The 24,426-nt window shown below is 36.6% G+C and overlaps 1 protein-coding gene across 2 annotated transcripts; it reads left to right on the top strand.

Moving 5' to 3' along the window:
• The first annotated feature begins 12,727 nt into the window (after positions 1-12,727).
• LOC131535918 (legumain-like) lies at positions 12,728-24,196 on the top strand. Of its 2 annotated transcripts, none has more exons than XM_058768443.1 (13): positions 12,728-12,789; positions 12,976-13,063; positions 13,250-13,347; positions 13,550-13,631; positions 13,707-13,789; positions 13,902-13,977; positions 14,272-14,334; positions 20,687-20,753; positions 20,826-20,944; positions 21,026-21,115; positions 21,275-21,478; positions 22,946-23,178; positions 23,301-24,196. In XM_058768443.1, exons 2-13 carry the CDS (start codon positions 13,043-13,045, stop codon positions 23,371-23,373), a joined length of 1,209 nt encoding a protein of 402 aa, XP_058624426.1. In that variant the 5' UTR covers positions 12,728-12,789; positions 12,976-13,042; the 3' UTR covers positions 23,374-24,196. The 2 variants fall into 2 exon arrangements, with proteins under 2 accessions (XP_058624426.1, XP_058624427.1); XM_058768444.1 differs by having other exon boundaries at positions 13,250-13,320.
• Positions 24,197-24,426: the final 230 nt, after the last annotated feature.

A 24,426-nucleotide genomic window follows, 5' to 3' on the forward strand; every position in this document is an offset into this window, starting at 1 on the left:
AAGCTGTTGTTGACATCCTGTCTAAAACCTGATTTAGCTTAAAAAAAAAAAACAACAACAACAATAACATTACCACTTTAATATGTCTTGCAATATCGGTGCGTGCAAAGGTTCTGCGTGATCCTCTTGTTCAATATTCTCGAGGTCTGAATTGATATGGCAATATTGACGAACTTGCTGTTTTGGGAAAGGGCAGGGCAGTACCAAAACACCGCCTAAGCTGTTCGCCAATCACAACGCACTGGGACAGCTAACCAATCACAACACCTTTAGTTTTTCGGAAGGCGGGCCTTCATCAAACCCAGAACAAATCGAGTTGTTTGTGCCAGGCTGGGGAGAAAGGTATTGTAATAATGCGATTTTCAACCACGAAGCATGAGAGCATGTTCTAGTACACCCCCAAAACAAAATCAAGACTTTGTAAAAGAGCATAATAGGACCCTTTAAGTTGTGAACAAAACAACTTAATGACAGTCATTTTAATTGTCTGATGGTCTCAACAATATTGGCCCCATTATCAGTAGTTATGCAGAAGATTGTTCTTCTGTTTTCCAGTCATGTATAATCTCCTACAATGCCTTTTTCCAGGTTGTCGGCTGTATGGGTTTCCAGCATGAAGCTTGTTTGTAAGCATTTCGATTGCAGTGTCCACTTTTCACTGACATAATGTGCAGTCACTGCATAATGTTGCAGCTGGACTACATAATAATAAAAATAATAATAATAATTCATTACATTTATATAGCGCTTTTCTAAAGATCTCCTCATCCACCACCAGCGTGCAGCATCCACCTGGATGAGGTGAGGGCAGCCATAGTGCGGCAGAACGCCCACCACAGTGTCTTGGATAAAAGTTTTGATGGTTTGAAGGTTGGATGGTGTTGGAGTTGTGATCGCGTTCTTTTCTCTCATTTAGATCATCAAAATACAAATTCATAGATACCAAAAATTCATAGATACCTAATATAAGTATAGGTGAGGTTACATTAACTAGTGGTTCTATCATAAGGTAACGGAGGCCAGCTGGTAGGTGCTGTGCAGTTAAACCTCACTTCCCTGTGACGTTAGTTTCTGAGCATACACACCCAAAGCACGCAGACAGAAAAGTGCTTCTCACACAGTGTTTAAGTACTGAATTCAATTCTCTTTCATGTCAAACTGAGAAATACTCACAAAATGATGTTGAATTGTCTGTTTTGACGAGTATTCATATAAACACGCATGTGCCCTGTCCACTCCAAAGTACCCACACCAAGGGGATAGGGATGATCACTTCCCCAAGATGAATTATTGTGCACCTATAGCACTCCTTGCTGTCATGAAAACATAGCATGCCACAGGAAAAGTGGTCAAACACATCCACTACAAATATGTCTAAATTCATATAGCCTGATTTTTGTTTAACTTCTGCATAATGACTTTATGTAATTTCAGTGCTTATTTCCATTATGAGAGTGGAATATTTAATGTAAATGTGTATATCGACATGAAAACAGTTTAAAATTGTTGTTTACGTCATTAATTTTCTCCTGGAAAAAGATTTCGTACGCATGGGTCAGAGTTTACGTGCATGTGCGCAAAGGTTCCCATCAAGTTTGTTTTTATAAATCCCACCTTTTGCGTAGGAAGTGGTGTACGCATCTTTCAGGGCAGATTTTGTGCCCCTGGCCTATACTGTACCCACATAGATCCCAAACCCACTGCCCACTCTGTACCTAGTACCTATTTGGGTACTAACTAGGTCCCATGTAGTCAGACTATATGGGACTGATTATGTTTGCTCATGTCTTGCTTGGCCAAGAGGGCCCCATATTAGTAATGGGAAGTTTGGATCATTTTACTGACTCTTTCGTTCGATCTCGTTCATCAAAATGAATTAATCTTACACTACAGGATTTTAAGCCCGATTTGCAAGTTAACAAGCTTGCCGACAGGTCGGGCTGTGATTGGGGGAAAATCATCGGATCATCAGCGCTCGGCAATCTTTATGTGTGAACTACTCAATGATGCATCAAAGAGGCTTGCTGACGCCTCACCAACACATCGCAGATGGGAAACAAATATTTAGCATGCTAAATATCTGGACAAGTCGGCTAACTCAACATCACGTGGTATCAGGTGTTGCGACGAGCTACAGCCAATGAGAGAGCAAGGCATGGGTTGAGATCACCGAAAGAGAAACAGCAGCAGCAACATGGTTTTAAGAAAATTTTGGACAAGAAATGGAGCGAAATGTTTCAGAACAGATCATCGTGCAAACAGCTTGCAGCGCTAATTTCTTCCCAACCTCCGTTTTCAAATAAACAACTCCTGTTTCACGTTGTAATGATAGTCCACCTCTGAGGCAGACTCATGGGCAGGAGAGGCCTCTAGAGTGCAGTGTGCAGCCCACAACAGACAAGGCTCTGGCGTGGCAGCCATCTTCACTGTAAGCTCTGACATGGCAGTCATGATGGGTCGAGACTTAGGAGTAGCAGCCGTGACATGACGAGGTTCTGACATGACGGTCGTAGCGTGGTGAGGCTCAGGCGTGGCGGGCATCTTGTGACGAGGCTCTTGAGTGGCCCGCATAACATGAAGAGGCTTTGGATGTGACGTTAGCAGGCCCTGGAGTAGCTGGCATGACGTTAGCAGGCCCTGGAGTAACAGGCGTGAGGTTAGCAGGCCCCGGAGTAGCAGACATGACGTGAGCAGGCTGTGGCTTGGTAGACATGACATGAGTAGACTCTGACGTGACGTGAATAATTCCAGACATGGCGGTTGGAACATGAAATTGCTCCATTGTAGCAGTCATAACCTGATGAGACTTAGGTGAAGTGCCATGTTCCTCCTCCAAGACACCCACAGTAAACAGTGAATCAGCCAGCAAAAGAGCATGGTCAATATATTCCTCAAGAGACCAGTGTATTTTCCCTCCAGGTAGTTGGAAACGAATGGGTTCATTAAAACCCACACAAGATGTCCTTAAGGGCCACATCATTAAAATCCACTTGGTTGCAGAGTCCACAAAAGTCCTGAACATAATCCTCAATAGCCTGATCACCTTGGTGGAGACGAACAACTGCTGGGTTCATTTTTGAGGTCTAGCTTTCTCTAATGATAGTCCACTGAAGATGAGCGTAGTGATGAACCAGGCCCGGAGTGGCCATCGGGAGAACTGGGAGAATTCCCGGTGGGCCGCTTTGCCCCGCTCATAAATTGGGCCGGCAGACTCGCCTGATTATAATTTTTTTACATACACAGAATAACGTCTATGTGTTAAAGTTACTGTGCGGCTGATAACTAAGCTAATATCACTTGATTTGAATTTAACATTAAAATGTGACGTTTTCTGTTGTCAGAGCGCGTGTCTCTCTCTCTTCCTCTACACAAGCGCGTGTCCCAGGTCGTTGCCATGGAGACAAACCGAAACCATTAATGCTGTGGTGTGAGTTAGCCAGAGTGCGCTAATCGCGGGAAGAATAAAATGGATAGTAAAAAAAAAGAGCCAGGTTAAAAAAAAAGAAAGGATTGGATGATGACGCGGCCAAATGTGTCAAACTGACAAATATTTTTTCAAGAAGACAAACGAGTACACCTGAACTGGCGACTCAAGGTACAGTGACTAGCAACATTTACAGTTATGCATTCTTTCTCTTGAGATGCTTACTGATTTTCCATTTAGTTATGCTTGGCAGGTTTCAATTTTGAATTGAACTTTATTTTTTATTTTTTTATAATGTTACAGTTGTATGTTTTGTAGCAGAAATGTTTCATATAATTTATTTCATTATTTTATTTATTACATTGACGTGGATATATATATAGAAAAAAAAGTGCAAAAAGTATATTTCTTACTGCACTTCTTTATTTTCGTTTGAATGCAAACCATTTTTTCATAATGTAACAGTTGGACTACTTGTTGCAGAAAACTCAGTATGTGATTTGTTATTGATATTTATGGCCATATTTACATTATTCATATTTTTTTATTGAAACATGTCAAAAATAAATATAACAGGATAGTAAGAACAGATCTGTCACTTCATTTATCCAGATTCCACCACAGTGGGAGGGGGTTGGATGGGGATAGGTGGGCTGGTCTTGAGCATTACACTCCCGGGCTGAAAATGGATCCCACTCCGGCCCTGCCCAAGTGCACCTTTTATTTACAACAAAGACGAAACATAATCCAAAAAGACTTGACTTGGCATGAATAGACTTAGCATGACCAGCCTTGACTTGGCATAAACAAACTAGAATCACAGACAGCAGGTTACAACATCAAAGCTAGACCAAGAACAAAGGCAACATGAGAGCTATTTATATCAAACAATGAGGGTCACATGACAAGAACCAACCAATGGGAAACAAGGCACATGACTAATACAACCAATCACAACATGACACACAGACAAGAGTAGTACATGACATGATCACATGAGGGGCAAGGAAGACATGACAGGAACATGAAACAAGGCAAAATATCAAAATAAAAGACCAGAAAACCTAAACAAGGCACAAAACCCAAACCCCACGTTACACACGTGTTGTTTCTCGCCATTCCCTTTCCAATTCATGTGTTTTCATGCCAAAACGTGGTTTGGGGACTGGATAGAGTCGTTGGGTGACAGAGTTGTTGTCAGCTCGTGTAGTGTGTGACCCCTGTTGCGGATCATTTACGTTGTGTCACGTATACACCACAGCGAATTCAACACAGGCATCAGTCATGTAGTCTGAACAGCACAGCGATCTGCTGACGTTTTAAGTCGTGTAGTGTGAACTTGGTTTAAGTGGCTTTAAATGGTACACTTTTAACAGCCAAATTCCCCAAACACATCCACCTATGCAATCTTGATCATATTCATTCATTATATTCATATTCACAATCATTATAATGCATCCAAAGATAATTTACAGGGAACATAAATAATTACTTTACCTTCCGAGTCTTTCGTTCATTTGTCACGTGAAAGACATAGTGAACGGATTATTCATGAATTACCCATCACTCTCCCATATGTATTTCCCCATTTACGACCCATTTACAGAGGTTGCCTATGTGGGTCCTACCTTGGGCTTATGTAGGCAGCCTATATGGGACAGATTGTGTTTGCCCATGTCTGACCCGTATGGTTTGGCCAAGAGGGCCCCGTATGTGTTTGCTCATTCAGAACCCCTACAGAGGTTATCTATGTGGGTACCACCTTTCGCCCATGTAGGCAGCCTATATGGGACTGGTTGTGTTTGCCTATGTCTGACCCATATAGCTGGTCAGCAGGCTGGTTTTAGAGGGGTTTTGGCCACTTCCTTAGTTGGTCAGGCCGGGAGACCAGCTAAAACCAGCTACTTTCAGTTTAAACCAGCCAACCAGCTTAGGCTGGTTTTACCTGTTTGTTTGTTTTTTCAGCAGGGTCTTCTGTGTTCTGCAGAAGAAAGTCAGTCATACAGGTTTGACATGACATGAGGAATGAAGAAATGATTAAAGAATTTTCATTTCTGGGTGAACTATCCCTTTAAATAATGAGGAAAACCTTGTGCCTCAAACATTTCAGGGTATTTTTGGCTATAAGTTACTGTTACATATTTGCTTTCAACATTATTTGTTATTCAGGCTTTCCTCTTCAAATACAAGTTATCAGCTGTATGCAAATTGACCCAGATTTGGTTTTTGAATAATGATAATAGGTTCAAAATACAGTACAATTTGCACATGAAGCCACATTGAGTTCTCTATTTCTCTTGAATTGTATCAAATAGGGCCTTGTAAATGTAGTTCACAAGAGTTTTTTAAAGAATTGGAGTCTAAAATGATATTAGGATATTTTTAATACTTCTTGAGTTACAGGCATGCAAACTTTGGAAAATAAATCCAAAAAGGTGCTTTTTCTCATTTTTGAACTGTCACCATTGACAAGTAACAAAGCAATGATTCAACTAACGGACCTACAATCTCTGTGTTAAAATAAAATAATGATGCTGCCATCTTTTTAAAGTCATTTTTACCTCCTGTAATGTGGCTCTAAATTTTAGGTGAAAATTGATCTCGCTCTAGAAAATATTGTATTACATCGTAAATATTCATCCAGGGCATCAAAATTTTTAGCCGGGGACGTTTCTATAAACTGGTTGATTTGACAGGGCAATATTCTAAAAGTACTATTAAATGATTTTTATTTGTGGTCATTCTTGTGTCTGTGTTCAGCATCAGGGTGGTACACACTTACAGTACTACTGTACTTTCTGTTCAAGAAAAGTTGAGAATGCAGTCTGGCAAGCATGCACCGATGCAAATGAATAGGAACGCCAGTATGAGGAGGGTTCATTCATACCTCAATTCTTTCCCCCATACAGGATTAATTGCGTAATATGTACGATGTTGCACAAAATTAAATAAAACAAAACCTTCCATAATGGGTTGCTGAGCCCATTTATTTGCCAGTGAGTAATTCATTTAATTTATTTACGCTGTATAGGCATATAGTTTTGAATAGAAGTCAGGAAATTGTTGAATAAAGTTAATTATTTTTGTTTGTGCACAAGTATCCTCGTCGCTGCATAAAAATAAGATTAAACAACTGGAGTCACATGAAGCGCACTGTCATAAGGAAGTAAACATGGAGGCCACTGAATTTTAATAGTTTACCCAAATTGTACACGTTTACTCTTTCATTTATAAGCTGATGTGCCACAAAAGCCAGCAAACTATTAGGAGGACGAAGATGAGGAGAAACAGAGCAAAGTTTTTAAATACAGTACGACCTCTTATGTATAGGGTTTGTATAGCTTGTAGAGCTGAGTGCGTTTACATGGACCCTCTTAATGCAATTATAATGAGATTTTGACAATATTGCGATTAATCTTTACCTCATGTAAACGCAATTAAGCTCATAATCGCAGCAAGCACATCCCTAAAAGTGGCTCCTATCACGCCTCTAGTCAAGAAGCCTTTACTTAATACATCTATTTTGAAAAAACAAATTTCTTTTTTATTTCTGTTTTACCTTTTATTTCTAAGGTTTTGGGAAAAAAATGTGTTTGACCACCTTCTGTCCTTTCTCAATGCTAATAGTCTGTTTGAGAATTTGCAATCCGATTTTAAGGCTGCACATATGAATCCGCTCTCCTGAGAGTGTTAAATGATATTTATCTTGCTACTGACCGGTGATCCTGTGGTCCTTAAGGCCTTTCCACACTGAGCGCAATGCGAAAAAGTGAGGCGAATCGCCCGCAAATGTTGCTTTCACACTGAGCACGAAACGAATGTTCGCCTTCTGCTAATTCACGCCTGTACGCTAGGTGGCACCGACCAACAATAAATTTTTTCTTCATGTCGCTTATGTATCTTGTGTGGTTTACATTGTCCGCTGCTCAATATACAGCATTAAATTAAGATAAATAACTTGTTTTTCTTCATCAGAAACACAAAATGGACGAAGATGGACGGTGCTCTTCAGATCACATACTTAAGTGGAGAATTACCGTATTGACCCGAATATAAGACGATGTTTTTTTCTTGGAAATACATCTGAAAAAACGAGGTCGTCTTATATTCAGGGTCTAGACTTTGACATGTCAATAATACACCCACAACAATAGGTGGCGCCAAAAACGCATGAAATGAGTGTGCCATGAAATATGTAACGTAATGTGTTGTAAAGATCGCGAGTGAAAACAAAAGAAAAAGAAAAGCTTACAGCTGCATGAGTCGTGACTGTCATTAGCCTGATGGGAACAAACTTCCTCTGTAAGTGATTTTAAAACGTAAGACAGTACCCAGATTTGAAGACTACAATAAGATTTCACTTCTACTGTTAATAAAATTTTGGTTGGCTACTATGAGATGGATAGCCTAATGTTATATAATTCAGATGGGCTACCTGTTATTTCAATGGTATATCAAAAAGTGTATATTTTTCAATTTCATTGTTGGTACATTTTACCAGTATTTACCATACTTTCAAAACAAAAATTAAAATAGGAAAAATATGCAATTTTTAAGAAATAATGTGTTTTACAGAGAGAGAGAGAGAGAGAGAAAAGTTTAAAAAAGCCTTTTTCCAGAAGGTACATCTGGAAAAAGGGGGGTCGTCTTATAATCAGGGTCGTCTTATATTCGGGACAATACGGTAATAGAAATGTTATTCTGTATAAAGAACATGTGAGAATAGTCTGTTCTTAAATACCAACAATAAAAAGAACTCAGCATTCACTCTCTTCTCTCTTACGGTAAAAGTCCTCTACTTTGGTGTTTTTACGCCCATGCTCAATACAGTCTTCTGAGCTTTTAGCGCTACCGCGTCGACTTTCTGGGTAACAGCAGTTGCTCTGGCCACGTGATGTAATGCTCAAATCTTATTGGACTGCCCGTGTTTTCACTTTGCGAAACTGAAAACATTCGTTGGACTGGACGAAAAAAAAAACATTCGCATTTTCGGTGCGTGAATGTTCGCGGTCTATGTGGAAGCATCCATAGGAAGCTGTTGTTTTATTCCAGCACATCATTGCGTCCGAAATTTGTTTAACTTTTTCGCGCTCAGTGTGGAAAGGCCTTTATCCTTTTAGATTTATCTGCAGCATTTGATATGGTTGACCACTCTACACTAACTACTACTTTAGAGTCATGAGTGGGGCTAAAGTCCGGGACACACCAAGCCGACGTCAAAGAACTAATGGTGACAAAAGCCGACGGTGTTGTCGCCTTGCGTCGGCAGCGTCGGACCAAAAAGCTGCGCTCGAACACACCGCACAGACTACAGCCGATGGCAAACTAACACGTGCGTTCTGCGCATGCGTGAGAGGAACGACCTGTCCATATCAGCAGCTATCAATAGTATATATTCATCATTCAAAAGGAGAAACCGAAACAAAGATATACACAGTTTTCACGTACATATGATCCGCATCTACACCACAACCCTAATCCTACCCATCACGTAGCATAGACACGCCAATTAAAGTCCATTTTTGCGTATCAATACCACAAGTTTTCGTTTTTATTTGGCGTACTATTATACGCACTTTCATGAGATCGGGTTGGAAAGATCACGTAACATTTAAACAGCCTTCTGTCTGTACCGCCTTCATTTACATGCTTGTTCTAATCACTTGTGCTTTAATTCTAGGGCACTGATTCGTTCGCTAAACTGAACATCCAATCAGAGTTCTCACTCGCGCCGACGGTCCCGATGCCGATGTGAGCCCGATGAGTGGAACACACCAAACAAACTAGCCCGACTGTCGCTCGCCGTTGCCCGATGTTACCAGACGGCCGACCGTCGGCTTGGTGTGTCCCGGCCTTAACAGTCTCAGTTCTCAAGTGGTTTCAGTTGTATCTATCAGACAGAAAGTTTATGATTAAGCTAGGTGAGTTTTTGGCACCTTCTCTGTTTTCCTTGTATCCATTCAGGTTATTTAACTGGTGCAGTACTTTACTGAAGTCGTGGCCTAATGGTACTTTGTGGTAATCCTACTATAGTAATATAGACAAATTACTTTAGCAATTACTATAGTAAATGTTCTAACACTCCAGTATAGGATACTACAACATATACTAACACAACGCATACAAATTCCTTAAAATGAACAACATCTTTAGTCATTTTTATTTTATTTATTTATTTTTTTAGTTCTTGCCTGCGTTGTTTAACTTTTGCCTGACATTTTTTTTTGAGTCTTAATTACAATTGTTATTGACTCTTACTTGTTATATCCTAAGTCTTTCCTGGGATGGACGGCTTAACTGGAGTGCCTTTTGATGACTGAACCCCAGTCACTGAATGTGTTCAAGTCCATGTCTCTATTGATGCAGACAGACATCAGGAGTTGACTTGACTTGACTGGAGTAGGGCCTTGCACAGGCAGTCCTGACTGCGTAAGACTCTCCAGCCTCTGCACAATACCTGGTAGCACTATCTGAAAGAAAGGCAAAGATTACTGACAAATACACAAGTCCAGTCTGAACTTGGGTGACTTAACACAGATACAAACAGATGTGGACAAATTTGTTGGTACTCTTACAGTTAATTAAAAAATGCTTAATTCCTCCTGAAGAGTGATGAAATTAAACACAAATGTCTTGTGTATACCGTATGCCTCCAACAGGATAATAACCCAAAATCTGCAGCTAAAAATACACAAGAAACATGCAGTCTGGAGAAGGCAACCCTTGTGTGTTGGAGGTTGCTATGGGGTGCAAAGATTTTTATATACATATTTTTTTAAAGCATACCTTTAATATTGAACTATATCCATGCTAGTGAAGTGCTGCTGCTTCTTTTTTCATCATTGGGCTTGAGCGTTTCCTTAATAAATAATAGGGACATCAACGTTAACGCATGCGATTAATCAAAAAATTTTTTTTAACAGATTAATCGTTTGATAAGGTTTGACCCCAAGTTCTTCCCATCATCGCAGCGCAGAAGGTTATCTATCATTGTGTGATGAGGCTACAGTGAACAAGTGTTGCCAGGGTAACGGCACAAGTGGGCTATTTTGAAAATATAGTCGGGAAAAATTACAGAGCTGTGGGTTGCGGTTTTTTGGGCTACTTTTATAATGTACCACGGCCGCCCAAAGTGTATATAGACAAATAAAAATTCAAATAGATCCTTTTACTAATGTGTGTTATACTTGGAATGTATCCCTGGCAACTTAAGAACGGAGAGGCGGTTGTAACATCAAACAACGTGAGTTTCAGCAGAGCACACGTCTTTTACACAGCAGAAATAAACATGACAATAGCCACTATAGATTATATAAGATAATAAACACACGATTACGATAGGATCTGTATGTGATTTTCTTGAGATGAATGTGTACGTCTGAAATGCTAATTTGTGCAGCGATATAAAAGGCTATAAATAACATATTTTAACAACAGTCACCGAGCAAATTCCACACGCGATTGCAAAAGTAAGTTATTACAAACACTCGATGGTGGTTTGAAGTGAGTTCTGAGTAAAAGTGTACTACTAATCCCATAAATTGTCTTATGTAGCATGATGCTAATATTAGCTCTAATGCACCTGCAGAAGAGGTCTAATTCTTCTTCGTCCACGACTGTGATTAACGCGATTAAAATTTTTAATCGATTGACAGCACTAATAAATAATAATAGGATAAAACACATAAATACTACTGATTTGAGTGATGTCCTGTAGAAAGATAAATTGCACTACATTCACATTTAAAAGCTATGCATTTTTTTCTGCCTTCAGTGCAAAAGCTGACAAAATACTATTGAACTTTTTATTAAATATCATATTACAGCATATAATTAAAGTGAGGAACAAATAATAATTGACTTCTACTAACTGTAATTACTCTTAGCTAAACATCTTCCTTTCCTATCACAGTCTTAAATCCTTTCTTTTCTCTGCTCAGGTCTTGACATGTTTTCCCTGTCATTGTATTTGGCCATCATTACGACCAAAACCTGTTAATCATCAGCATGCAGATAATAGTTTGCTGGGTCTTTAATGTGTTCAGTAGAATGACGTTAGTTTACCGATGCACTGAAGCTATGGCAGCATTCAGCCAACACTAAGCAGTTATAGCTAACAGACACATCAAAACCTTCGCTAGATAGTTATAGACTATACTACGTTTACTTTAACCGATAATCCATACAGTAAGAGAACTGACAAGGTTAATAAGAGACTTCACTTACCACTCACAGTTGCCAACTCTCGCGAGACAAATAAGCAACCGCAGCTTCAAAAACAAGCCCAAAACAAGCCCAATATTTTTTTGATGATTTATTATCATAAATATTATTTATTGTCAATTATTTATTACCAATAAACGAGCCACATATTTATAGCCTAAAATATATAGGGGTCAATCTATGGAAATGTCAATTTTTCTGTCCCTAGCCTTTACAGAAATATTACACTTGAAAAACACTTGGTTACAATTGTTTTATATATTTTAAAATGAAACGATGTGTTATTTGAACAATTATACCTTCTTGAGCCATCAATGTGGCAATATTTGTTTTTAATTAATTATAAAGAATTCCAAGCACCACAAAACTGCTTTATTTTGAGGTCAAAAACAGGTTTTTCTTCCATTTAAAATAAAATAATGTATACATAACTATATACATTATAAATAAATAAAAGATACATTATTGTTTGCCTTACAAAATGTCAGTCGACGATACAAATGATATCTATCTGTAAAAGTAGAGTGCTACAGAGAGAACCATTTACTTAACACCAGAAAACACTGTATTTTCATATTATCTTTTAGTAACTCATTGATTATCTCTGTAGTTAATATTACATTATGATATAGTATAAAATATACTACAGTATACTTCAGTATTACTACAGTTTACTAGAGTAAAAACTTTACTTTACTACTTTACTTTACGTTACGAACTCACTATAGTTAGTATGCTGTAGTATAAATTAACAAACTGTAGTAAATAATATAACACACTACAGCGTACTACAATTTACTATAGCTTTCTACAGTATTTACTACAGTTTATGAACTTACTATTGTCAGTACGTATGCTGTAGTATAAGTTAACAAAGTGTAGTAAATACTATAATTTACCACAGTTTACTATAGTATTTTTTCATGTGGGACGTCACTGTCACTGACAGTTTCACTTACACTTTACTTCACTTTTGGACCAACATTCCTATGAACAATTGAACACCCCCAGGGTGGGGTTGGCGTAAGAGCTATGATTGGCTGATATAAGTCACCTAGTATGTAGTCTTCAGTATATAAACAATGATGTTCGAAATGATAAGTACAGCTGGCAACGAAAGGATCATCTGACAGTCCGTACAGGTATGCATGTAATCTTGAGAACAGAAGCACTGTTGTTGTAGAATGTACTTCTTTCTTCACACTTCATACACTGTTTATACATGGCTGTTACTAGATTATTAAATATTATGTGACTGTTAAATTATATTTATAATGAATATTACAATCGATACATTACATTAACACTCTTTTTTGTAACTGAATTAGACTTTGCTCTTAAGATGGCGGCAGCAAAAGGAAATCATTGGGTTATGCTTGTAGCTGGTTCAATGACATGGAAAATTACAGGCACCAGGTTTGTGGCCTATATTCATTATTGGACTTGCAGTGCATTCATTTATTTTGTGAGTATGTGCTTACTCTGGGCTGTTACCGTTGGGTTGCTAGCATGATGTCCTACCAGTTGAGCTACCTAGACATTGCAACAAGGGATGTTGCAATGCAGTTTGAAAAAAAACAAACAATTATACCTCCATTTCAGGCTGATGTGTGTCACGCCTATCAGATCGTACATCAGAATGGGATTCCTGACGAGCAGATCGTGGTGATGATGTATGATGACATTGCTAATAATAATAAGTAAGAGACTTCCTGTAGATTTTGAAAGTCATGTGGCTCATAGCAGATTTAACACAGGATTCACATAGATCTTTCCGGTCATGCTGTACCTTCAAAATCATCCCTAATTAATATTATATCCGGTGTATTATCACGTGTATGATGGGACATAAAAGTGTTTTGCCACAAAATGTCCCATATAATGTTTTATCTTCCTTTACAGAAACCCTCATCCTGGAAAAATTATCAATAAACCAAACGGACTGGATGTGTATCCAGGGGTTCCAAAAGATTACACTGGAGAGGTAATTTTCTTTTTGTCAAACACAATTGATATTTTCATCCTATACCTACAGTAAACAACACTGAATGTCTTACAGGATGTAACACCTCAAAACTTCCTGGCTGCTCTCAAAGGAGACAGACGTGCTATGAAAAAGAGAAATCCAAAAGTCATTACAAGGTTTGTCTTATTAGTCAATTACAGTTCTGATACAAATAAGGATAAGTACGGAAGATAATGATATTGTTTAATCTTAAATGATAATAAAAAAAAATTTTTGTGTGTCACACAGTGGAGGAAATGACACAATATTCATCTATCTGACAGATCATGGTGGTTCAGGCATATTTTGTTTTCCTAACGACATTGTAAGTTTTGTTCCCTCTATTATGATTTCGAGCCAGTCAACCTCAATATACTGTATACATCTGTAGTCATAAAATAATGTGTGGAGCTATAATTCTTTATGAGAATTTCAAAGCAAGAATTGGAATCATTCATATACTGTATATACCAGTAACTTATCATTATTGACAGTATATTTATGATCGGCTTGCAAATTTACTAAGTCTAAAGTGTAAATAGATAAGTACTTATATAAAACACTGTACAGTATTTAACTACTTATATTGTGGTGATCTATTTCAATCCTTTTCCTGCAGCTTCATGCCAGTGATCTCATTGAAACAATCAAGGAAATGGCAAGAAATAACAAGTTCGCAAAGGTAAATACAAACATTTTTATACGCTGTTTCGTTTATGAATGAATCTTTGCTTTTGAACAAATCTAGTGAGTCAATGATTCAATGACCCATTCATAAAGAGAGTCATTTGCTTCGTTAACTAAATGAATCGGCCGTTTGAATGAATCGATTGAATGAATGATTCAGTAACAAAGACAGTGACTTGCTGCCACCCTGTACTGGCAGTTTCTGTTTCATTTTTAAAGTATAAATTGAGTCATTTAATTTATTGAAATTTATATATTTAAAACATTAATCTCATAACATTGTTATTATGAGATGCATTAATGCCACCTCTGAGTCTTGTCAAACATTTCTTAAATTCTGTAAATATTCCTTAATGCCACATTTGTGCTCTTCTGTGCCATGCAAAGATGAATTGTTGATGCTGATTTCATTTGACTGGAAACTTATTCTTCCTGATTGTTATTGTTATATCTTATTATTTAAATTTTTATTGTGTAGTTAATTTTTTTTTATAAAAGTTTATACATCTAAATTTTTTGGCACAAAAGATGACATACATTTAATAAAGGTAGAAAAATGGCATTACAAAGGTTTAAAAAAAGTCAAATAACAATAGGAAGGTTCATTTCTGGGTCATTCCTGGGATTCGATAATATTTAAGTCCCCCAGAGTTTCTAAAATGGTGGTTCACCAAAATTGTTAGAAGCTTTTCACAAAACTTTGGGATGCCCATTATAATTAATAAAAATAATTATTGCATTTTTATATTTTTAGCATAAAATAATGTCTTATACAGTAACTATCTTGAACCAAGCATTTTGTAATGTCCCTGAGTTTGTACTTTGAAAATTATTAACAAAATGTGCATAGTGTCTGTGATTTTTGGCAACAATATAAGCATTTACTTGTGTTCCTTTCTTATAAAAAATATTTGATAAAAAAAACAGACTGTAAAGTTATGTCTCTCAGTCTGAACTCAACCCCGTCACACTAACCATTCTTCGCCCATAATAATTTAGTCTCCACTCATATGTGACTTCATTCAGGTCTCTTTAATAGTGGTGCAGAAAATGGTTAGTGGCATCATACTTTTTATTCATATTTTGGAGGCATGTTATGGTCAGGAAGGGTAATGTCAAGCTTAACAACTCAACCCCGTCATATAAAATTAAGATGGTAAATTATTACTTTTACAACATTTTATTTTCATACGCAAGTATATACAATGTGTTTATTTTATTGCTGCCATATATGGTCTACTCTCCTATGATACATGAGCAGCAGTGGCCACAAATATACGTATTTCTCATTGTTACAGGGTTGTAAACTTGTGACAGGGTTGAGTTATTTGCTTCATTTATTAATAATTTTAATGAAAAAATATAAAATAGTTATGGTTTCAGTAAATATATATACTCCAAAATCATTTTAAATAGAATTCTTTACATAATATGTCCACTTAAACGTGGACAAGCATCATACATCAGAAATTGTGCCCACATTTGCAGCAGAAAGACAATGTTGGTCATGCAGATACGTTGACCCAGAAACAAGGGGACAATATGAGAGAGAAACAAAACTAAAAATTTTATTTAAGGCAATGTATCCCTTCAAATGTGTTACAGTCTTCAACCCCATCGGAAAAATATAGGGAAGACAATTAAGAACAAAAGTATTTCTTGCTGATTACCATCTGACATGTTAAGGGCTAAAACAATAAAATTGTGGTTTTAGTCAAAATTTTAAATTAAAAATATTTTTTACAAAAATAAAGAGACTGTAGACAAACAATTTGTGTATTTTTAGCTTCAGTCCTATAAAAATGTGAAAATGATGATAAATGTTACATTTGTTATCATTAAATTGTTATCAGGGACACAAGAGCAGTAGGTAGATGTTTGTTTATATAACGATTTCTGTGTAAAATCCTTTTTAAACCAATCCCATTTTGTCCGTTACGGGGTTGAGAAAAAAAAAAAACTGGAAAAAAACTCAGATTGATAAAAGGTCTTTAATGCCTGAGGTGGGAAAATATGATATTTTGAATATGATATATTAAAATATGATGAATATTTTTTGGAGGTTTGATATGTGCCTAATGATGTGGGGTATTTAGAAGTTGAAAAACATGTATATTCCAAGTTGAAATGTTACCGAATCCCAGGAATGACCCTCCTGTCATTGATCAGAAGGTTTGTTCCTATTTTTTATTTATTTATTTTTAAGTAGGAGCACTAGTGCTCCTGAAAAGAAATGTAAGCATAGAGTCCTCAAGAATGAAATATTAAAAACTAACTGCAAACGTTTTTGCAACGTAATATGTGCAAATTCACACACAACGCATCTTTAATTTGGCCAGAATTGCAGGTTTTTGCAGGTCTAAATATACAAGAAAGTTTAGAGAAAATATTAAATACGTTGTTAATAAATGTTATTCTAGATTATAAAGTGTCTTATAATTAAATACATCCGAAAGGTCGTCTAAAATTACTATTATTACCCCCCCACCCCATTCATTGGTTTCTGAATATGACCTTGTTACATCGTAACACATACACATGTGTTACGATGTAACGAGGTCATATTCAGAAACCAATGAAACCTAAACTAAATTGCGTTGAAACAGGAAGTGAAGTAAACAGAAGAGAATGACAAAATAATGGTCCACATAACAAAACATAAACCTGATAATAAGATCGTTAATCTATTGTTAGTATATATATATATATATATATATATATATATATATATATATATATATATTACTAGAACAGTTAGTTCTGATCCTTGAATCTGACTGGACGAGACTTTTTCAGTTGATATTTCACCTGCGTGTTCTAGACGGGCTGTCAGTCAGTGCAGTTTCATTGTTTCGCCACAAGGTGGCGTCAAGAGACTGTCTGTTGAGTGAGTCTTTAAACCGTTCATTCAACTACACGTTCAAAAGTGCTGATTCATTCAAAGAGATTTGTAATGAAACACGCTGTTGAAATCATTTCAACTTTGAGCGCCACTTTTAAAGGTTCAGCTGACCAGTAGAGCGTTGATGTTAAGACAGATTTCACTTTCCTTGGACATGACAAACTATTTTCACAAATATACATGACTCAGCCTGAAGGACAGATGCAGGTAATTACACGTGAAGTCGATCTCTCTCTCATTCGCTGTCTGTTCAGGCTTGTTAAGTGCAAATTTACTGAGCCTCTGTACAAATCAGCATGGTACACATTGTTATCATTACTAATATTCAGTACACATGCACGAAGTGTAAAACGAGAAGGGCGTAACTGTGGCAAAACGGGAAAAAGTCCGTGCCAGTTCTTGTATCTTACCCACAATTAAGCAGATGTTTGGGAAAATGGTAAACTCTATATAAGGAGTAAAACGGAAGTGAAGGGGCTGTGGGAAAGGAAATCCGTTTCTCAATACCAAGTACGTAAAGTTCGGACTTGCGTCCTCGGTAGTTCAGACTTCGCGAGTTCGACTCGGGAGGACACAAGTCCGGTAATTCTGAAAATGGAACAGCAGCATACTTGATAACGTCAGTCAGCTCGCCTAAGTTATTTACACTGTATTACAATACGACGAAATACGATATCAAAGATGACTGCCTCTTTTTGTTTTCATGTAATCATATTAATAGCCACAAAATTGTAGTTCAGGGAACGCACATATTACAGTGAAACGAAATGATATCAAACACTGCCTTTTCGTTTTCTCCAAAATATAAAACACAACCCTCTTTTCGTTATAAAACATTAATATGTGTACTCTGAATCACTATGTATAATAAAATGAAATATGACAAGCACAGCTCTGCCTGTTTTGTTAAATGTCAGTTTTAATGAACAATAGCCATCATAAAAGTATAAAGTAAAAGAGACTTATGTAATAGGAAATAAAGACAAAAGCAAACAATTCAGTCATGTTAACAAAGTAAGCGCTGTATTACGATTAATAAATAAATAATTTATGAAACTAACCTGCAGGGAACGTTCTTTTTAGTTTATAAAATTAAACCTTGTGTTTGTTGGGAATACAGCATCATATTTTCGCCAAATGTAGGATACTAAACAAAAGAGAAAATTTATTTACACTTTAAAGACATTAAAGTACTTAAGATATTTATGTTGCGGAGCCGACGAGACATGAGGCGTGAGGATCCATTTGTGAGTATTTATTAGAAACATGGTCAAAAACAGGAAGGGTCAAACATTAGTTAACAGGTATGTTGAGAACAAGACACAAGAGTATTCCGAGGGCATGCGGGGGTCATCAATAGGCGAACAATATCCAAAGGGCTTGACAATAGGGGCAATAATCCAAACAAGGGCAAACAGAGTCCAAAAGGCAAGACGAAAGGGCAATCCAAAAACACAAAAGCAATAATCAAAACACAGATAAACAGGCTTGGCAAGGCTAAGATAAAGAAACTAGTAAGGCTCCGTAAAGTAGCTATCAGCAACGACTGTGATAACCGCTAGACAATACTCGGCAAAGAGGAAGAGGAAGTCCATGGTTTATGTAGGTGTGTGATCAGTGCAATCAGCTGTGTGTGTCGTCAGTGCAATGGCTGATGGGAATTGTAATGCAAGGTAATGTGAAAACAGTCTGTGTAGTGTGAGAGTCAATATGATGGAAGGGTGACCTCTGGTGGCAATCAGACGAAAGGCCACGAACCGGATTCGTGACAATTTAGGCCTAAAAATGTTTGCTGCATTGTTAAAAAAAAAAGCTACTTGTATAAGATTGCGTTTTGAGACTTAACAAAAAACCCATAAGTTGCATAGGCTCACATCGCATATCTTTTTTATTTAGCCTACATTGAGCAATAATGTAGGCTAAAATGCTGGTAAAGCAAAATGTTTACAAACATTGTAAACACAATTATTAGTTTCTCTCCACAGTAAATCCCCTAAAGTTAAAGCTATGCATTTAGGCTATAAAAACGTAAATCCAAAAACAAATTAATTTAAGGTGAAACTGATGCCTACCTCTCTCATTCGGTATGAATCCAAATGTTTCCATATTTGCGTATCTGGATGCTAAAATATTATTTATTATAGGCCAGTGGTTCTCAAAGTGTAGTACGCGTACGTGAGCTTCCTCTAGTGGTATGCAGAGGAATCTCTGAATTAAATATAAATTAGGCCGTGTGTCCACCAAAGCGTTTTTTTTTGTTTTTTTCCCGAGGCTAGCGAATTTTTAAAGTTGTTTTAAATGGGAGCATCTTTTTCATGCTGAGCACTCGGGCGTTTTTTTCTCGGCACCGAGTTGAAGAATGTTCAACTTTGGGTAAAACTTAGCGCTCCTCACTGTCACTTTTTAGTCAGCTAACCAATCACAGTGGAGGACGGGCCAGGAATAATACCATCACACCATATTATTGTTTGTTAATTGTTAAATAATTGTTGTCATGACAAATTTTAACAAACCTCTTCTGCCCCTGATCAGCCAGTTAAGTAATGCACTTAACCCTTAAATGCATGAATGTTTTGCCAATCATTATTACATATTCGGGTCTTTAGCGACTCGGACCTATATATCCAGCACGGATGGAACTGATGCAATAGCAAAAAAACTCTTGATATTTTAAGAACAATTACAGAAGAGTAAAATAAAACATATTTCATTACCTTTTGAAACTTAAAAGGGTTCCATTTGAGCAGATGATTTTACCATCGCTGTCATCGTCAGAGCGCACTTCCACAGTACATTCAGCATCTGGCTCATATTCACGATCTCAACCGTATTCTCAAAACCATCATTTTCAATGACTTCGTAATCAATATTCGACCCTATACACTTTTTACAAAAATTAATCAGAAAACAGACGTTCTTTTATATTTTTTCTTCTTGTTATATTGTTTATAATGTATAGATTGAGGAATACTAAGAAAGTTGATGTCTAACTTTAAAAAATGAAGAAGGGAGAGGGTAGAGAATGATGTACCAGGTCGCTAAAGACCCGAGGTATGCATTTAAAGGTTAACAGAAACATTCGCAATTTGTTGAAATGTTCAACAGACAATGCAATCCCTAATTTATTTCCAACTCCGGCATGAGCACTGTTATCTTTTTGCAAAATAATAAAACAAGCTAAAAAAAAATCATAGTAATGAGAGATGCTTATGTGGAGTAAAAGGCATAAAAATGTAGCAAAGTAGAAGTTGTAATAAATTTAAATACTACAGAAAGTTCAAATTTGTAAAATATCTACTGAAGTACATTAACAGAGTATTTATACTCTGTTACTTTATACCATTGCAAAATACAAAGTTAAAGATTGTTTCCTTTCAAATGAGCTTTTAAGGTTTTATTCCATCTTTAAATACCTCTCCAATACTTTTTTTTTAATGTGGTGCAGATGGTGATATACATGGAATCCTGTCATTCCGGATCGATGTTCACCAAACTTCCCAACAACGTTCATGGTAAGGGGAATTATATTAAACTATAATGAAATTATATATATTATATATACTTACACACACTGTGTTTTCTAGTGTACGCTGTGACTGCAGCAAGAGCAGATGAGGCCAGTTATGCCTGTTATTTTGACTCTGAGAGGGAGACCTTTCTCTCTGATGAATTCTCAGCTCATTGGATGTACTACACGGAAACGGTTTGTCTTAGTGTGATTTGAGTGAAATATAGAATTATGCTAACAAAAAAGACTATAAATAAAAAAAGTTGTATTTCTCAGAATGACCTTGATAATAAAACATTCGGGGATCAGTTTGGTTATCTTCAGGAAATGATGATGTCGTCTCACTCCTGCCGTTTTGGGGACATGGTAAAAATACTTTACACAGCATACATTAATAAATAAAACACTAAACTCACTTCTTGTAATTGTCACCAATACAAGGTTTAACAGGAAGACATTCATATTTGGATTTCATCAGTATTGTATTTTGTAGTTTCTAGTGTTTTTGTTTCGACTTTTCTTTAGACAATGGGTGGACATCCGATCAGTGAGTTTGTGAATAACACCCCTCAAAGAGTTCGGAGCGAGACAAGAGCTTTGGGGTTTGCACCAACTCATTTGACCTCTAACCATGACGTGCCATTCAAAATCTTGGAGCACCGAATTAAAACAGAAACTGATGCAGGCAGGAAACAACATCTGAAAAGAAAATATGAAGCACTTCATAAGGTTTGATGTTTATGTAATACAGTACATCATATATGTAACCAATATGTCAAGCGCAGATGTTCTACAGTAGTGTTACTGGATGACAAAAATCCTTAAAAACCCATTATTAAGAACTACGTAAAGTTTTGGAAGGTCACCTACAAGATTTCCTGCAATCGCAAAAATATCAAACCAATAGACTGTTTCAATGGCAACAACATAAACAAACGTTAGGCCCAAACTTTACTTACAGTAGACTTCCGCAAAGAATCAATGACAACAGAGTCCCTGTAGAGTAGAGATTATTTCTGATAACAAGCAAAATAAATAACAAGTGAATTATGTTAGCTAGCAAGTTAAAACTATGTCTAGCCAGTATTATTTTGCTCGATTATGAAACAAAATATTAATATAAATTAAATATAATATAAATTGTTGCATTAATAGCCACTAGTCAGACCAATAAACAAACACAGACCAGACGTTAATTTTGGGCCAGGCGCCTGCGTCCGACGAAACTGTCTACTGAGTTAGTTTGTTGAAACACTCAAATCCAGCAATGTTTTAAGTAAGGAATAATTGACGGTGGGCCGTTTTATCTCAAGACGTTTGTAAGGTATTTGTCCTGAAATGCTTGTGTTGGTAGGACTAATTTCTCATGCATCTTATCTCAAGCTGTTGCTTCAGCCTGTATATGCAGTTATCAGATATCGAAAGAGAAAGACAGACAACACACACATGCACATGTTTGCTTCATTGAGAATCAATATCTTTAACTCGCTGATCGTTTCATGTCGTTTGCCGTTAACTCTAATATACGCTTTCGTTTTTCGTCTGAACAGTCCAATACAGTTTTTGCTACATTGCTGTTGAAATTTTCACGCTGTCCATAAATATCAAATAGTTATTTCTTCTCAGACAATGGAATTTGCCTGTCATTCTGTTTGTTGTTAGATCCGTATTCTGTGGGGGACAATAGACTACAGCCTTATTTAGTTAAACTTGGCACAGAGATATAGAACTGTAATTCGAACTGAAACATCCAGCAACTACATCACCCTGCAGCCCAAGACTGGTTGCCCACTGAAGCTAAGCAGGGTTGAGCCTAGTCAGTACCTGGATGGGAGACCTCTTGGGAAAACTAGGGTCTATGTAAAGCGCTTCGAGTACCCAGAAAAACACTATATAAATGTAACAAATTATTATTATTAATTCGGTCGACAGATCTGGAACTACTTTTCCTGAAAAATAACGCACAACCGCTGCGAAGCATTCCACAGACCCATGGTACAACAAACTGTAAATGGCTTGTTAAACGTACATTTCTGCTCATGCCATGATAATGTTTGAAAATACAGTTATGGCATCAAATTGTGCAGCTTGAATATCCTATAATGTTAAATAAAATGATACTTTGGAGGAATAAATAGCAGGATTATTTATTTATCAGAATGTGTTTGTGTTAATACATGAATCATTATCTTCCAGACTAAAGCTAAAATTGATGGAGACGTTGAAGCTATCAGTAAGCACTTTAAATGTGATGATTTGGATGAAGATTATTCTAAGATGGATTTACATGCATTCAAAACTGTAGCTGAGCATTTCAGGGCAACCTGTTTTGACTGGCACAAGGAAGAGTGTTTCACACAGTTTCATATCGCCTTGCCACACATGCATGCATTTGCTCGTCTTTGTGCATGTGGAGTTGAATCAGAGAGGTTTGTCTATCACAACACTATTCAGCATCATTTTCTTTATTGTTATAATTTAACAACCTGCATCAACTTACATTTTATCTTAAATGTCTTCTTAAATCACTAAATATGTTTTTCTGTTACAGGATCATCGAGGTCATAACAAAAGTCTCCAGGAAAAGCTCAAGGAAACTCCAGCAAGGATATAAACATCCTTAAGAGCTTATGAAATTTAGATCAGTCTCATCCTTACATGTGAAACTATTGAAATTTGCTCGCAGATAATAACTTTGGTTAAAAGTAGAAAGTACAATCTTTTTTTTTCGCCTAAATTGAGTTATTCACATATTCTTATTCAGTTTATTTACACTGTGATGTTTTTTCTTCATGCTGTTCATTTTGGGACTTGTTTTAGAAAACAAAAAGCTTCAAACTACAAAGTCAAATGAAATGCATAAACTTTGAAGCTCAATATCTCAAAACTGATGCAGATGAGAATGCAGATTTTGGATTTCAGAAGTGTTCTTCTATATAAATTATGTCCTTCAAAGTGATTCTGTCTGCCAGTTCTGGTTTAAGGGATGGTTCACCCAAAAAAAATTATTCTTTTATTTCTCAAAAAGTCATGTTTTGAACCATGTGAGGGTGAATAAATGGTGACTTTTATTTTGGTATATTCCTTGAAGGCACAAAAATGTGACAGACAATTCCCATAGCAGTGCATATTTGATCAGGATGTTTGGCTATGCTTCAACAATAGGAATTACTAATAATTAAACTATCCTTAGCTTACTCGATAAACAGTGTTGGGCAAGCTACTTGGAAAATGTAGTGAGCTAAGCTAACAGTTACTCTTCTTTAAATGAAGCTTAACTACACTAAAGCTACAGCCCTGGGAAATGTAGCAAGCTAAGCTACGGCAACATGGCAAAAGTAGTTTACTACATCTAAGATATTTTTAAAAAATTCATTTTTATATTGAACCAACATCATACCAAGTCAATGCTCTCTCAGTGATCAATAAAATCTGACATTATCAAGATTAATTTGTTCTGACACAGTTTAACTCTGAGTTCTTGTCATATTTTATTACAATTTTCTAAACTATAGCAAATAAACTGTGATAATGTGAGGTAAAATGTTGAAGGTGTCTGAATAAATTTTGGTTCAACTGTATATTTAATTTTTACAGTAAAGACTGCAGTGCTATTTTACATTTGATTATTCGGTTTCTGTATCTGGACACCTACAAACTTGAAAAAACTTAAACAT

Source organism: Onychostoma macrolepis, chromosome 03 (assembly GCF_012432095.1).
Source record: "Onychostoma macrolepis isolate SWU-2019 chromosome 03, ASM1243209v1, whole genome shotgun sequence".
Taxonomy (NCBI): Eukaryota; Metazoa; Chordata; class Actinopteri; order Cypriniformes; family Cyprinidae; genus Onychostoma; species Onychostoma macrolepis.

What these genes read in the sequence shown, in the direction of transcription:
- LOC131535918 (XM_058768443.1), top strand. Translation starts at nt 13,043, where the DNA reads ATGGAAAATTACAGGCACCAG. An exon ending in AATCCAAAAGTCATTACAAG is followed by an intron (nt 13,790 to 13,901) that starts GTTTGTCTTATT and finishes TGTGTCACACAG; the next exon opens with TGGAGGAAATGACACAATAT. An exon ending in ACTTCCCAACAACGTTCATG is followed by an intron (nt 20,754 to 20,825) that starts GTAAGGGGAATT and finishes TGTGTTTTCTAG; the next exon opens with TGTACGCTGTGACTGCAGCA.